The following is a 17,016-nucleotide window of genomic DNA, read 5'->3' as shown; positions in this document are numbered from 1 at the left end:
AGATGAGATGAGGCTTTTTCTTTTTGATCAAGCTGAGCTGAACAGTGATGTTGGATGCCCAGTCAGGGGAAGCCAATGGTGGTGGCATAGTTTTGGAGTTGTGTGATTTCTTGGAGTGGTGTTGACAATAAAGGTGGTTTTTCATGGCTCACTTTGCTTGGAGTCAGTCCATATGTGAATTTCTATCTGTATCTAAAAAATAAATATATTAGACCTTCCAAGAGCCACTGCTGGTTTGAATTGTTAGAGAATAGAGAAGCTGGAATATATTTCTTTTTTCCCCTCTGATTTCCTGAAGGTGTTGTTGTAAAAGGATATGGACTGATACAATGTACTAAAAAGTTGTGAACTTTGTAGTTTGCTATTTCTAAAATTACTTTCAGTCCAGAAATGAAAATCCTTGATGGTGATCTGAGCACTCCTGTTCCCATGTGCATATTCCACATGCCCAACAAGATTCTTTGCTACATATTTAATCTTAAAATATGCAAATAAGCTTTCTAAAGAAGCTACGTGGGATTCTCTTACTTACCAGAAAGGTATTTCTAACAAGCTGGCTGAAAAGAAGCATGTGGGTAGATCTTAAATATTTTCAAAACAAAGTTGTAGCTGAGCATTGCAGGAACAAATTGTATTTGACTTTTGTTCCTAGCAGCTCTCAGTGCTATGTACCAGGCAGTCACATGATGAAATCAGTGTTCCTGGCAGACTGCAGCTGATGGTTGCTGTGAAAATGAGGGCTTGTAGGAGGCTTTCCTGGGCAGACCCAGAAGAACCAGACAAGAACTTGCTAAAACCTGTCTAGAACTGGGCAAAAGGTGGTCAGTGGCAAAATGCCTCCGTTGAAATTGTCTGTTCTTACACCTGGGTTTTTTTCTTACAATATTTGAGTTTGGATGAAAAAGATCTGCTTCTCTTTATTAGCTGTTACATGTGATCATATTCCTTTGGTAGAAGGAATGTATTTTCTTCCAACCTGTCTTAAGGATGACAAGCAATATTGTTATTTGTCCTTGGAGTGTGTTTTGCTGCCAGTAACCAGTTTGGCTTCAGAAGGACAGACATCTTTCCCTCAGTTCTGTTTTTTTTTGTTTTTTTTTTTTTTTCTTTGTTTAAGCACTAACTTTCCTTTGCAATGCTTGTTTTCCTAAACTGTCCTCCATACCTCCCTAGTCTTGCTCAATATGATAGCATAGAATCCACTGTGAGAGGCCACACTGACCTAGAATCCACATCTGAGTCTCTAGATCTGTCAGATGAGTGGGTTACCCTCTCTGTATCTGTCTGCCTGTCTTCCTGCTGTTGCTGCTTTGAAGTGTTCCTCTGGTGCATTTCAGGTGATACTTGCTGTTTGCCTCAGCTGATTTTTAGATTTGTAGTAGTTAAGTGCTGGGCTGATGTCTTTTTCTCCTCTCATGTGTTGGGTTTCTCATCATTATTTCTAGTAAAAGGGCTGCTTTGTAAAAGAGCAGAGGAAACACATAGAGGGAAAGAAGCTCAATTAGAAAGAGAAGTAATTTCCTTTATGCCTAAATTAGTAAATTTTTTGGTTCAGTGTTTACAGATAATGGCTCTTGAGACATTGATGTAGCTCCATTGTCTTCAGCTGAGTTACTGGCTTGATCCAGTAACTGTGGTGGCCCTGGGAAACTTTTAAAAGAAAATTATTTCAATTACCGACTTAAAATAGTGAGCAAGAAGTGTAGTAAGTGTTCTAAACTGTGTATAACAGGACTCATTTAAAGTAATGAGCATCTTTCCAATTAGTATAAGTTAGCAATACTGTTGGAAATGCAGCACTAAAGCAGCAGTAGAAAAAACAATGACCCATCTCTCTTTCAGGCATACCCCATCTGTATCCTATGTTGGTGTGCTCCATGCAGCTCTCTGGTGAAGAATCTTGGATTAGCAGTATCCATAAAATGCCCGTGTGACCTCTGTCTTTTCCCTCCTCTGGCACTATGGGGACAGGAGCACACATGCCCTCATACTCCTTAGTTCTCAGCAATGGGTGATGTGAGGCAAAGCTACATCTTTCAGATAATAATTTTTATGTTTTTACATCCACTTTCTACCTGTTTGTTTGTACACAGATTGTCAGAAGCTTAGGAGGTTTAGATCAAGGAGAAGTTTCCTTGCTCTTACTCTTGGAGCTGCTGAACAATTGAGATAATCTTACTGACCAAGGGATAAGAATTAATCCCAAAATCCCAAAGGTCATTTCCTTGGATTCTAGGAAGCATCAGATTGTTTCACAGCTTCATCCATTCTTCCACAATGTAAAAGTATAAATTTCTGGATCTGTTCAGATGCATTATAAATGGGAAGTACAGATCTTGAAAAGCATCTGAGGCTTATGATAGGCTAATATCCAGTGCCAGTGTTTTGTTTTACCTTCTGGTCCAGTAACTGCTCTGAGAATCTTAATTTTGTGTTGGTAGAGGCACCTTGAGGCCATTAGCTGCAGCAAGAGCTCTCCCAACAGAAAGGAACAGTGAAATAGCTGAAACTCCTCTTGTTGCTCATCCCCATGGTTTGCATTTTGTCCTCTGTCCCCACGTGGCTGGAGTCCAGAGACTCTTAAGTGTCCAGATGAAAGCTCTGCTCTGTTGCCACCCTTGGGAGATACAGGGTCCCTGTGTGCTTTATGAATACTGCTAAAACAAAGTCTGCAGTCCAGAGTGATCGAAATGCAGGCACAGCATAGTGGAATGGTGCGCGTGGGCACTGCATCTCAAAGTAGTCCTGTTGCTGCAATAAATTACTTCTTCTCAAGCATGCCTAAAAAAGCAACAGCAGAGTACTGGTACAGCCAAGGCTGTGTGCCCTCACTTGATCACAAAAAGCTGTTCTCCCTCAATAAGGCATTTCTAAATTTTGTGCAGACATAACTGATGTAATCTCATAACCCATGCTGCTTCTTTTGGCTATTTGATTGAAGTGTAATGGTGGTAGATTGGCAGGTTTTCAATTTTATTATTTCTGAATGTTTCTGATTCTAATTTTAGTTTATTTAATGCATGTTTCTCCATTACTATTTTTTCTGTCCTTCCTAGCTTTTTTTTAAAACTGTTGTTTTTCCCTTCCTATTTTTTTTCCTGCCTCTTTTCCTTTCCCTCCCACTCCCTTTATTTTTCATCTTAGACAAGGATCTCTAGATAGAAATGAAAGAGTCAGGATCATTCCATTTGACACTGAAGATGGAGAAGAAGAACAGGAGAGCTACGAAGAGCTAGGAAAACTATTAATAGAGGATTTCGTAGAAAAAACTCATAAAACTAGGAGTTGGCATGAGAAAAACATGAAAAAGATGCAAACTCTCTCAAAAAGAGAAAATTTAAATCACTTCGGAAGGTCAAGGTGCTGCCAAAATGTGTGTCTGGAGTCAGGGTCTGTAGATGTTCCTAGATATCCTCAGGAATATGATACAATTGATAGAAGAAGGAAAAAGAAGCTGCGATACAATTTTGAAGAGAGAGAACGAATAAGCCTGCAATGTAACGGAGGTTTGCAGTTTCCTGGGGAAAAAACAGTTTATTTCAATGGTGTGGCAGTTAGTTCTGAACCCATTGATGATTTCCCAGTATATGACAGAGTTGGAAAATATACCTGTAACTCAGAAGGTAAGGGGTTGCCTGCTTATCCAGTCCTGCGTCCATACAAAAATGGGTTAATGGTAAAAAGTGGCAAGTTGCCCAACAAACAGGGGATGAACCATGAAGGCTCACTTCACCTGAGTAAGATTGAGGACATGAAACCCATGAGGATGCTAGAGAACACTTTTGTGCCCGTTGATGTCCTTGAGGAATTTGACAGCAGTGCTTCTGATGAGTTCCAGTACTCTCCTGTTTCAGATGATGAAATGGGGGAACTGGCTACACTTTCAAAAAGATGGTATGATTCTGACATCAGCCATTTGAGAAACATAACTGCTAATTTCCCTGAAAATATGAGCTCACAGTTAAAAGCTAGCTCTGATAAAAAACATAAAACTAAAGAGAGCAAGCATGGTCATCCTGTGCAAGACTTAACACTGTCTCCTGTGGAGGAACCCAATGAGGAGTACATAGACACAATGGATGAACTTCAATGTCTGGTAGAATCAGTCTCTGAATACTTGGCTGAAAAGGAGGAAGAAATCAGCAAATTTGGTACATTGCCAGAAACGAAAAAAAAAGTTAAGAATGTGCCACTGAAGCAGGATAATGCTGATAATTCAGCAGAAGCTAAAAAGTTTGAGCAGACCAAACATCTTGCTGCAGAGGAGAGTACCAAAGGCAAATCTGAATCTCTCCCAGACTTGTCAGGTGTGAAAAATACAGTGAATTCCCTGTTCAGCTCTTTCACGGAGAAAGTGGGTTCAAGCACAAAGCAACTCACAGCATCTGTTGAAAAACTTGTGTCTTCCACTCCAGAGAATACAGAAAACAAAAACTCATCAGAAGGTGGACTCTTGAATGTATTTACTAGTAAGGCGAAAAGTGAGAGTTCATCTGGAGGGGCAGCAGATAGTAAATCTGATACCAAGTTCTCCATTCAGTCTTTGCTACCATCCCAGGTGAGCGGTGATAAAAGAGCCCAGAGCACAAATTCCAACAAGCCAGAAACCACTGAGACAGACAGTAAGGCTTCTGTACCACATCCTCCCCAGCAAACACAAGGAAATTCGGCTGACAGCCAGCAGAACCAGCATTCAGTTGTGAATTCAGTTCTAGGCATGTTTAATCCTTTAAAGATCTTCTCTGACAAGGAAGTGCCAAAACAAGAAGTCACAAAAGAGGAGCACACCAAGGACAGCCATGCTGTGAAAGTTGAGGAGGCAAAAAGGAGTGAAACACTGTCTGGACAGGTGTCTACCAGGACCAGCAGCACTGTTCCAGAGACACAGAAAAGTGAGACTAGAAGCGAGGCAGAGGTAAACGCAAGTAGCACTTCCGTGTCTTCAATCTTTGGAAGGCTTACAAACTCAGTCAGTTCCTTCAGTCTGAAGGCAAATTTTGATGGCCTCTTGGCTCCGAAGCAGCCAGATGTGCCACAGAAGCAACCAGATTTGCATCCTGTTACAAGTCAGCCAGGTGCCACTTTGGTAGAGGGTGCACCTGCTGCCAGGGAGCAGCCTCCTGCAAATCACTCAGAGGACCAGCATCCTGCAGGCCATGGACTGGCACACAAGCTAAACAGAGGTAATGTGGAGCCTAAGTCACAGCCTCAAGGTCAGGGTACAGCATCTGAAAGCTTTTTTAGCCCACTCAAAAAGTCTTTCAGTCAATTTTTGCTTCCTTCTGCTGAACAAGGGAAGAAAGAAAGTACATCTGAAAATTTTAAAGACCATAAGTCTGAGGAGGATATAAGACAAAATAGTTCATCAAAGGAAGAGCACTTATTTCCTTTCCCTGGAAAGCTTCCTTTTATCACTGGGCTGGGTTCTTCAGCAAAGCAGGAGCAGAGGAATGACAAGGGAGGCTTTATGTCATCATTATTTAAATTTTCTTCTGCAGAAAATCTAGCACCTACACAGGACCAAAAAAGTCATCAAGGTTCTAGTGGCAGTTCTTTTCCTGAAGGCAGAAAGAGTAATTCAGGAAATGCTGTTTCAATAAAATCTAGTTCAGTTCCAAATTTATCAGACAATAAGGAGGAACTTCTACAGCGGAGAAACATGAATAAAGAAAACCTATCTACTGTCCAGGTAAACAGAGAAAAACACCAGGAAAGTGCCTCTGCTACCCTTAAGGCCAACGAAGAGCAACAGAAAGCTAAAAGTACTCACAAAGAACCTAGAAATGTAAAGGGAGGACTGATGATAGAAGGAGTAAGTGCAGCAGACTTAAGCAAAGGCTCAGTTGAATCCACCTCTTCAGCCAAAGAGCCAGAAGCTCCAAGTGCAGATGATACTCAGAAGAAGCACACAGCAGGTTTTCTTTCTGGCTTTCTTCACATTTCTTCAAATGAAAACACAGCCAATAATCAAGACTCAACTGCTAAAAGCGAGGGTGACAGCCAGAAAAGTGCTTCTCCTGGATTATTTTCTGGCTTATTTAGGTTTGCCTCAAGTGAAAACTTGTCTGAATGTAAGCAAGAGAAGGCAAAACCAAATTCTCTGGGCTTCATGAAGCTTTTTGATAGAGGTGAGGAATCAAGCTCCGAGACAAAACCCAGTAACTCAGGAATAGCTTCTGACAGTCAAAGCAGCACTGGAGAAAAGCAGGAAGCTTCCAGCTTCTTAAAAAATCTGCTGCCAAAACCAAAGGAGAAGCAGGATAATGTGAAAACAGCGGAATCTTCCACTACCAACTACCCCTCCAGTCCAAGAGTAGATGAAATAACTGAGCCTCATGTTCCCCATGGTGGGCATCCTGAGGCCCTAAATCTCCAAGCCAAGGTACAGGACTTGTCTGGAAAGCCTGTAAATAGTAGGCATATTCCTCACCAGGATGCAGAATCTAAAGTTCTTCCAACTCCTTTTAACAAAGGATCAAGTGAATCTCTCAATTTGACTAATAAAAGCTATAACCCTACAGAGCAGTACTCAGCTTATCAGGAAACAAGGAGCCATTCTAGCTTTGAATGGGAATATGAAGTGGGGGGACTGGCTGACACTCATGGAATAGCAGTACCAGTTTACTACGTGTTAAACCAGAACCCTGTTCTGCCCCCTCAGTTCTTGGAATGGCCTGAAAATGATGTGGTAGTGAATCTTTGTAAAAAGGATGGGAATGCAAATGTGATGGATTGGCAAACTAATGCCAATTTTGATGGACAGAGTCTAGATTTAAGTGCGATCTCATATGAGTCATTCGATCAATTGATGTTTCAAGACATTTGTTTGGAAGAAAATGATGCGTGGACTGCTGATTCTCTCAACGAAAGTTACAGTAACTTTCCACCCTTTGAAAGAGATGGCAGTTACTCATTTGAAGAGTTGCCCATGGATTTGAGCTACTCTTCTGGCTGTGATGGAACGATGTGGACACTAATTGACCAAGAGACTTTAAGTATGGATGAAGGCTTAATGTACTCATCCTACAGCCAGGAGTATCAGGAGTGGATAATGATGCTTGAGCAGGGTGTGTGGTGGCCATCAGAAGATGGTGATTGTGGATACTACATGTACAGTGACAACCAGTATGTGTATTCCCTTCTCACTGATCCCACTGGACAGTATGTCTACGTGTGTGCTCCTGAAACTTACTCCTACATGGACTGCTGGGATTATAATATCCAGATGGATACCATTCCAAGAGCTATGCTGGAAGACAACACAATTGCTGTTTGTGGTTTCAAAGTCCCTCTTGGCAGTGAAGATGAGCTGTTTTGGTTTGCTGAAGAAGAGTGTCTAGATGACTATACAACAAATAAACCCCTGGACTTGTCAGTAGCTTTGCAGAGGAGTGACCAGCTAATGAACATGAATTTGGAAACTTTTTCACAAATGTTTGAGGAGTCTATTTATTATCAGAGAGAGCAGCCATTGGACTTCTCAGGTTATAAACTTCAAAAACTCAAAGTAGATTTCAGACCTGAGAAGGAAACCCTGAATCATTCAGAGGAGCCTCCATTAACCCTTGATCTCAGAACACATTCCAGGGCAGCTTTCAATAAATCTCTGAGTAAGGAAGTCCACACCAAGGAATTCAATAAGGCTGTCCCAGTGACAACTTCTGGGAGTGGGTCATCAGGATTCTTTGGGTTCCAGCTGTTTCAGTCTACTACTAAAGCTGAAGAAACTGCAGCATCTACTGAAGGAGTAACAGAAGCAAAAAAGACTGAGGAAGATAAGAAAACTCCAGTGAACAAAGTTAGCTCCTTATTTTCTGCTTTGGGTGGATTAATTGGAAAGTCTACAAGCCCTGGCTCTGAGACATCAGAAGGTTCTGCCTTGAAGAGAACAGACACATGGTCAGTATCATCTGAAAATAAGACTGATGCTTTATCACTTACACCAAATAAAAAATTGGATGAAGAACAAGCAGGACAGAAGTTTCATGTTACATCAGAACCAAGAAGAAATACTTCATCAGAACTTAATTTGGAGGCTACTAGAAATGAAAAGCCAGAATTACACCAGACTGAAAACATCCATGTTAAAAAGCCAGGACTAACAAGATCTCCTTCTATACTGAGTCAGACTCCTACAGATGGGAGGCCCATACGAGAAGAGAGACCTATTAAAGCAATACCAGCTTCCAGGCGTCTTGAAAGGCATGCAACCATTAATGAACCAAGTCAACCACAGCCAGCTCAGAGCCAATCAGCCACTGAGCCTGAGGAGACATTATTTAAAAGCGCTCTGAAATTGTTCAGTCTTGGAGAAGATTCTCCTGCAACCTCAACTGCCAACAAACCCCAGTCTTCTGGATTTTTTGATTTCTTTAAAACACAAGTAAGTAAAGTGCCACAGCCATCACCAGAACTGGAGAAGAGGCAAAGTAATAAACCAGAAGAGGTGAAACAGCCAGAACAGAAGGAAACCTCTGGTATCTCATCTTTATTTGGATCCCTCGGAGATCTCTTCAAAGTGGAGTCTGTGTCTTCTCAACCAACCTCAAGTACTACAACTCTGCCAAAACCCAATAGCAGAACTGTGGCTGAGCCAAGGCAGAAATCTGAGAAGTCTGTGGGTCTTCAGAGTGCCAGTATGCCATGTCTGTCCTCCACCCCCAAGAAAGAGGTGAAAACAGAAGGCATGGACAAGCAGGTCTCTCCTAGCCCCAGGGTGCAAGAGAAACAACAAAGCAAAAAAGCTGTGGAGGAGTCTCCTGAGAGTAAAAAAGTACCTCCTGGAAATGTTTCACAGAAGCCAGTGAGCGAAGGTCACAGAGGAAGCCAGTTGGGCCAGCCACCTGGGCAGCAAAGCAGCACACCCACAGTCACACCAAAGCAACAGGGAGGTCATGCAGGAGGCACAGCTAATCGGGCAAAACCAAAGCCAGACCAGACGCCCAAAGAGTCGGGTTTCAGTTTGCCATTCAGCTTATCTGATATTACTGCTCCAAAATCTCAGCCAGCCAGTAAGAGCCTATTCTCCTTCTTCACTGGATCAGATGAACCAAAGCCTTCAGCACCCGCTGCTGCTCCTGCTAGTGGGAAGCAACAAGAAACAGAGGGGCTGTTTCATCTGCCTTCCTTCTTCTCCAGTGGTCCAGCTCCTGACAAGAGTGTACCTCAAAGAAGTACTAGTTTTAGCTTCTTCAGTTTGACATCCTTTTTGGATGAAAAGCCACAACCTGCTCCAGGACAGGAAAAAACACCTAAACCAGTGAACTCTAAGCCACCAACTGCTCCTAGACAGGAGAGTAATACAAAGCCAGCTAAAACAGTGAATGCTAAACCACATATGGAGCAAAGTGTCTCCACCAACTCTAATGTCAAAACCAGCAGTTCTACCAGGCAACAAGGTGCAGACATTAAAAAAGAAGTTGATATTATTGCAGCAGTGACTGGCAAACAAGTGTCTAATGACCTCATGATCCCAGAAAATAAATCAGAAAAGCTGTCAGTGGAAAATGTAGAAAGTGTAGCTGCGGTAGCAGAAGAGAATGGTTTAGAAAAGCTTCCACAAAGCAATGGAGAGAGTGACTTAGGAAAACTTCCACAGGCCAGTGAAGAGGATGGCTCAGAAAAGCTCCCACCGGCCAGTGAAGAGAGTTGCTTGGAAAAGCTCCCACTGCCCAGTGAAGAGAGTTGCTTGGAAAAGCTTCCACAGACCAATGATACTGCAGTAACCAATTTGTCTGCTCCTGGTCCTTGCCTTCAGACTCCCACTGTGCTGGAGGGTTCTCAGGACCAGCAGAGTATTTCCCCAAGGGCAGAAGAAGATGCTTTGGGTAATATGGAGAAAATGGACAGTGTTGCATTTCCTACTGATGAAGGGCCTTATTCTTCCAAAGAGCAAACTTCTGAGACGGTTGATCGTAGCACGGCCTCAGGTGATAAGATGGATTCCCAGGGTATAAATGACTTAAATAATATGAGTGACATGAAAAATGAAGTGGCCTCTGAAGGACTACGTGTACAGAATGAGTTGCCAGAACAAAAGGTACCTGTACAAACTGACAGATTACAAAGGGCACAACAGCCACATGTTCCTCCTAAAATGCCAGAGACACCTAATTTGCAAAGCAAACCAAAGGAACCTGAGAGTGATAAATCGGTTCTGGATTCCTCAGTTGAAATGTTTTCAAGTTTCATGACAAAAATGAAACCACCTAAAACATTTTCTGGTTTCTTTTCTCAACCTCAAGGTACTGCCCCTCCACCTGCACAGAAGAGAAGCTCCTCTTTTTTTGGTTTCTCATCCCTTCCAAGTGGCCCAGCACCAGCTTTTACAAATGACATATTCGGCATCTTCAAAGGTCCAAAAGAATCTCCAAAAGAGATGCCTCCAAAATCTGCCCCAAAACCTCAAAGCACTGGTGTGAAAGATGTCACTGGGTCTGTTCCAGCAAAAGACTCTAGGGAGCCAGAAAATACAGCTGCAGCCGGAGAGCCTAAAAGAGATGTCTCTACCTCAGTGAAAAAGGATGTAGTACCTGTTTCAATAGAAGAGAACTCCACAAAAGAGTCTGCTATGAGAACAGAAACTGAGGAAAAAAAGAGCTTGGAAACCTCTAAAGAGGAACCTTTGAGTGCCACTCCAGAATCAGTCTCTGGTGAGAATGAAGCCCCTGAGGTGCTGCAGCAGGAGAGTGAAGCACAGCCCTCTGAGGTGGTAGATAGTCAGCCATGCCAGCCTGATCTCAGTGGTATAGTTGATACAGTGCAGGCTGAGGCCACTGACCAGTCTGGTGTAGGTACTTTCCAACGAGATGTGGGGCCTTCAGGTGTAGAAGAGGAAGCTGCTCCTGCAGACAGGGCAGCCACTGACATCTTTCACACTGGCTCTACTGACGAGCTCGCACTGGAAATGGAAGCCCAAGCTAACAGGGCAGACACAAACCTTTCCCAGTTAGATAAGAGTGCTACTCCAGAATCAGAGCCTGCTGTTACAGGAGATCAGGCCAGTGCTGGTATTGATCAGCAGGACTTGATCAGTAGTAATGATAGCAAACCCACAGCTCCAGCTGATGAGCCCATTGTTCATCTGCCTGAGCTGAATGAAGAGAAGACAAGTAAGGTAGAAAAGCAAACTGTGGAACAGGAAAAACATTTAACAACTGGTGAGGTGCCTGCAGAAGGGATTGTTTCCAAGTCTGACTTGAAGAAACAGGGTAAAGCTAATAATGTTGCTCCAGATACAAGCAGTAGTAAACCGGTCTTTGAAATACCGAACATACCCAGTTTGCCAAAATTCGGCTTTATGTCATCTTCTGATAGTGGAAAACCTTTTGGGTCATTCTTCTCTCAACAGCCATCTTCTGTTAATAAAGCAGGAACAGATGAGGGTCTCGTGTCCAGTTTTAAGAAACTCTCTATGTCTCTGTTCGAAGGAGGTGGTGAAGAAAAGGTGAGTAAGCCAGAGAATGCCCAGGGAGCAGTATTTGGGAAAAAACTAGATTTCTCATTTCCCTGGCAAAAAGACATCAAGGAGACTTCTGCCAAAAAGGAACGACATGTACCACCACAGGCTTTGTCAAAACCAGATGACAAGGTGTTAGGAACAGTCAGTTCAGAAGAAAACTCAAAATCTGCAGTCTCGGATCAAGTGACTGACACAAATACAGAAGTGAAGTTGCCTTCAAAGCAGCCTGATGCTGAAGACAATGAGCGTTCTGAAGAGCCATCTGGTGCAAGCACTGTTGATGATACATCCAGCAAAGAGCTGGGAGAGAAGCTTGACAAAGAGTCAGAAGATCAGCAGAATGTGATTTCAGGTGAACTGCAAAAAGATCAGGCAGAGGAGAGTGTGGCAGACAAGTCTGAGCAGAGAGAAACTGGGCTTGATTCTACTCCTGAGGAAGCAGTACTGCATCCTGACACACCGGCTGCGGATCTGCATAGTGTGGAACAACTGAAAGAGAAAAGGCTAGTTACAAATGAGGCATAATAAATGGGATTTGACCATTTATAATGCATTGCTGCAGCAGTAGAGAGTGGCCTTGGTGTCTGATGTTTGTAGCTCAGTCCCAGTCCCCTACCTGTTGTCAGTGTTTGTGATGTCACTGGTGGCTGTCACAGACAATATGGCAAACTGCAGTCACTACTTACATACAAGCCTTTAGACCTTTTCTCACCTTTTTCTATTTCTTTTCTGTAAGTGTTACTGAATTTCCCATGTTCTTATAATGTGTCCCACTGAATGAGATGTTTTTAGTGATAATTTCAGTAGCCTTTCAGAAGTTACAGTCTTTGTATGTTAATTCTGCTGCACACAATTCACTTTGAGTTCTTTTTTAGCGATGGTAATACTGTATTTGCTAAGAAAAAAGTAACAGGTAAAATGTATTGGTAGGGAGGAACATTTTGTCCACAAAATGCAAGGTAGAGGTTTGAAATTTTAGAGAGCAATTTAACTTACTGATGATTCATTATAGACCTACTTAGCTTCACTTCACAATATTGAATATATGAAAACACTTTCAGAACTATCAGTGAAGGTATTCTAATGCTTGGTCTTCCTAAAATCAGTGCAAAATTTATTTCATGCAGTTATGAAAGTCCCTAGAGGAAGGTACCAGTATTTCATGAATGTATTTAGTCCCGTGCATGTGCTAAGTTATAATTGCTCTTAAAAATCAAAACAGAGACCTGGTAAACTTATATTTAAGTATATATATAATTCTGTGTAATATAATTGAAACTTGTTCTTCTGACCATACAGTTGCTACTCTGCACTCACAGAACTTCCTGGCTCCAAATTCTTCTAAGACTGCAAGAGAAAAATACAAGTGTTGCTTAATTCTTGGTTATAGATTTCCTGACTGCATGAGAAATTTCCAGCTGCTTTATTTTGTTGGAGGATTCTAGGAATTCAGTCCTGAAAGTGGTGTCTTGAATCACGGAGATCACACCCCTGTGATGCTGGGGTTTTTATATAAAATAAATTACTGACAAAGCTCCCCTGGAGCGAGACATGTGGCTTTCATTTGGAAAATTGCTTCACTTTTGTAAAATATGTAAGTTGAAGGTCTTGACAACACATATTTTATCACATAAATCATCACTTGTAATATATAAAAGTAAAGTTAACTTTATTTTTTAACAATAGTCATCTTAAATGGACGTGATAAAGACCCCAGGTGCAATAAAACTGCAGAAGACAGAAACACTTTCACTCTGAATTGCTGTGTTTCCATTCTTATTCCCGTCTGATTATTAGAATATCTTCACTGCAGTTTTTAGCTGATGTAAGGTGAAGCAGTAGTTGGTGCAAGACCAATGTATAGAGCATCTATGAGTGTATGTGTATATATAGATATATATTTATATATACAAAAAAAGCGTATATGATCTATATTCTGGTAGACTGCGTAAGAAGTATTTCTATTACCTGCCAAACTTTTGAAGTTCACAAGTCTATGTTTACATAATAAACATAAGAATATAATAGTTAAGTATGGCTTCACAGCATGCCTTTTCAGTAATATTTAGTGTCCTTCCATCAGTTTTTCAGATGTGCAGGTTGTTTTGTGTTTTTCCAAGCCACTGTTTTTTTCTGATGGACTGTCTTATTCTCTCATAGTCCTGCTGGCAGTAGTAGATACGGCTCCTCTTGCAATGTCAGCCAGGAAAGCTCTCACCTTAGTGAGCTGGAACATTCCCATGAAAGTGCCCATGGCTCTGAGCAGGAAGATGATCACCCGGAAAGGCAGTCAAATCACTCTTACCACAGTTTGAGCAGCTATCAGAAGGACGGTCAGGCATGGCTCAAGGAGCAAGAGGAGCCTTATGGCAAAGGAGAGGAGGAGAAGGTCTGCAAAACTGACGAAAAACCTGCAGACCATTCTGCAGCTAAGTTACCTCTGGAACTTGAGAAGCCCAAGGATGTTGATGCAGGAGTCCAGATGAGGTAGGTGAAACTATTACCTATTTTTAACAAGTTCAAAGAGGATTCTTTTATTTGCTCTTTCCCAGGGCAAATGATGTGCATTGTTCTTCCAGCCTTTTCTTAAAATGGAGTTGATGTTGCTGATCTGTGAAACATCTGTTGTAGAGGACCAGTTACTTATGGGACATTGGCTGAGTTGAAGCTGTGTTTGTCTTGTGTGCAAAGAGGAACACTTGCTTAAACTGTGGTTTTTGTGTGTGTTTAAAGAGGGACACCACCTTGGAGCTCATTTGCTGGATTTTCTTTTTCTGGTTTGATGAACATACTCGGGCCCCAAAATATCTGCTTCTATTGCTCATGTGGGATCAAGTTTGTGCTTGAGCTACAAGATTACCTGTTTTCATGGTCAGAACTTCACTAGTTTCATTCTTGTGTAGTAGACTACTGCCATTAGAGTTAGTGTTTATGTAGTTGTAGGTTGTAGAGAATTACAGCATGAATAGACATGTTGCTCTGACTCACTGTGACAGCTTTTCTTGTCCTTTTACTTTGGCTTTCCAAGCTGTCAACAGTATTGAAAACAGGCTTAAAAAGTATTTCATCTGAGTTTGGGGGAGTGGAGTACTGGGTTTTGCACAGGTTTTACAGAAATTTCAAATTTCACTCCTTAAATTTGGGAGTGACATTTTTCCTTGAGGTAATCACGTCCTTGCAGCCCCTGGATATGGTTTTACTTTCATAAGTATGAGGGAGTTTTTTAAATCTGGTTCAGTTTGATCCATGGGAAGATGTCTGCCTGTCTGTACCTTTTCGAGGGTACAGCTGGTGCCACTGTGCTTGGATGATAGAATTAACTACAGGAGTTCATGTGTAGGCAAGCCTTACACTAAAGATGAAAGGAGGAAAGCAAGACGAGAAAAGTGTTAAACTGTTTTTAAACTCTGATTCACTTTCCTCTTTTCCTTACAGAGCAGCAGGAGTCTTGTCCCAGAATGGCTGGCCTATATTTGTTCACAGGAAAGGTTATTCACATAGTCTATTTCAGGCTAATTTAGGCATCTAACTTGGATGCTCCTGCCTCACTGGCTCCCTTTCTCTCCACCCTCTGGCAGTGCTCTCCTGTCTCCATGGAGTAGGCATGGGACTGAGCTCTGAGTGTTGATCCCTAGAGCTGACCTGAGCTAGACCTGTAGCATGGATGTGTGTTGGTCTCATCTATGGGGTTGTTTTATACAGTCAGCAGTGTGGGGTGGGTGCTTTGCAGGCAGGAAATGGTGTTTGTTTTTGTGATTTACACCTCAGCAACATACAAAAGCGGGAAGGCAAAAATCCCAAGGTACCACTAGGTATGGGATTGCAAGATGTACTGTGGGGCACTGAGGTGGAGCGTTCCTGACAAATCTGCATGTCCTCCTGAAAAGCTGTAGGAAGGAGTGAAGTGACAGATGTTCAATGCACAGGAGAATCTCATGGCTGAGCCTTGTTGCCAGTGTTTCCACTAAGGAGGGGCTATAAATTTGTAGCAGGAGGAGTAGGAAGGAGCAGTGGCCAGAAGGGAACTGCAACAGGCATGGTGATACAAAATATTCTTTCCACCTCTTTGTGTCTGTAATTACGATACCATTGTGTTGCTTTGGCTTGATCTGGTGTCATAGACTGCTTTCCTGATGTCCGCACAAACATCATCTTCCTCCTGGGCTTGGACTGTCTACAGCTCATATCTCTCAGCTCATCAGTTTCCAAGGTGGCTCCTGAGTTTAAGGAAACCTCTTCTTTAGCCTTATAGAACACATGAACAGCTGTGCCTGTTGGTTCCTGCAGAGCTGAAGCTGTAATTGCAGTATGTGCTTGAATCTTCGATGTTAAACGTCATTCATGTAGTGATTTCCTGTTTCTTGCTTTCAAGCTACCAGGGTGACATCGAGCCACCACTGTTTCCTCCAGCAAGAGCCCACTGGATTAGAGCCATTAGCAAAGTCCGACTGCAGCTTCAACAGGTAGGATGGAGTATTGCTTTGCTCCTTTTCTGAGCTGCTGTGGCTCAAGCTTTCACTTCATCTTCATTGTAAGACACCTCTTACAGTTTTGATGTTTTACAGACAAAAATTTTATCAAATTTATTGCGTAGGACTGCAGCATTTTGTGATGGTTTTAGAGCTCTCTGATTCTACCAGACATTTTTAACATCATTGTGTGGAAATAGAGATGAGTATCAGAAAAGATGCAGAAGCTGAAAAATTAGGTCTGAATTTGTAAATAATAATAATAAATAATGGTGTCTAGGACTTAAATGGTTTGAAATGAAGACTTTTCCTCAAGGCAACTTGAGGATAGCTTGTTAATTTGGTAGGAGTTATCTGTATTATTTGTCGTGTGAAAATGTTCCTTGGGAAACTTTGCATCAAATATTTTTATATATACTTATTGAAAGTGGGTGTATAGTAAGTCTTGGTATTTCCATCTCATGAAAGTAAGATTTAAAAATATATAGTCTTGATTTGGGAAGTCAAAAGGAAAAGGTTGTGACATTTTCTATAACAGTATAAACACTCTTGTTTTAGAAAACAGCGTTTAAGAACGAAAAAGTTGGATTAAAAAAAAAATTCTTATGGTTTTACCCATCTGTATGCCCACAGAAAGATAACATATGGTGTTCATGTTCCCTAGATTTTGCCTGCTACTCCAAGTGCAAATTAATATATTTCACTTAGAATTACTGCTTTCTTCTACAGATTACTTGTTTTGTTTTTGTAAGAGATTTTACAGTATCACAATCAGGAGTTTCTCTTAAGGATTTTTTACAAATTCTCCAGAGCTGATTGTTGTTGTTGTTTTGCATCTGGGGAGGAAAAATAGTTTTTTTCTGTTATCTGGATTGTAAATGCTTTTTCATCTAACAATGGCTTCGCTTCTGAGCAGAGAGGATTTAGATCAAAACTCTAAGTATGGCATGGAAAATGAAGAACACTAGTATTTAAGAAGAAATGAGCTTCTGCTATGATTCTGTAGAGTTTGCAAACAGAACAGTTTAATTCTGTGCCTTATGGAAAGCAAGTGCACAGACAAGGGACAGGAGATTCAACAAAAAC

General features: G+C 41.7%; 1 protein-coding gene across 7 annotated transcripts in view; it reads left to right on the top strand.

The window, feature by feature from the left end:
• The window catches only part of UNC13B (unc-13 homolog B), a 208,741-nt gene that overhangs the window by 65,026 nt on the left and 126,699 nt on the right, over positions 1-17,016 (top strand). For 6 of the 7 annotated variants that reach the window (XM_014257005.2, XM_088054006.1, XM_014257004.2 and 3 more), the window contains 2 exons: positions 13,622-13,948; positions 15,834-15,924. In XM_014257005.2, coding sequence (XP_014112480.2) covers positions 13,622-13,948; positions 15,834-15,924 — 418 coding nt within the window. Of the gene's footprint in view, positions 1-11,377; positions 11,447-13,621; positions 13,949-15,833; positions 15,925-17,016 lie in introns of those variants that run through there. The other variant, XM_014257006.2, reaches the window with a different exon arrangement.

This window comes from Pseudopodoces humilis, chromosome 4 (assembly GCF_049639895.1).
Source record: "Pseudopodoces humilis isolate 2021_Gansu_Grassland_sample_001 chromosome 4, ASM4963989v1, whole genome shotgun sequence".
In the NCBI taxonomy this organism is placed as follows: domain Eukaryota; kingdom Metazoa; phylum Chordata; class Aves; order Passeriformes; family Paridae; genus Pseudopodoces; species Pseudopodoces humilis.
Note: the sequence above shows the minus strand (reverse complement) of the source record. Positions and strands in the feature narration are given on the sequence as shown.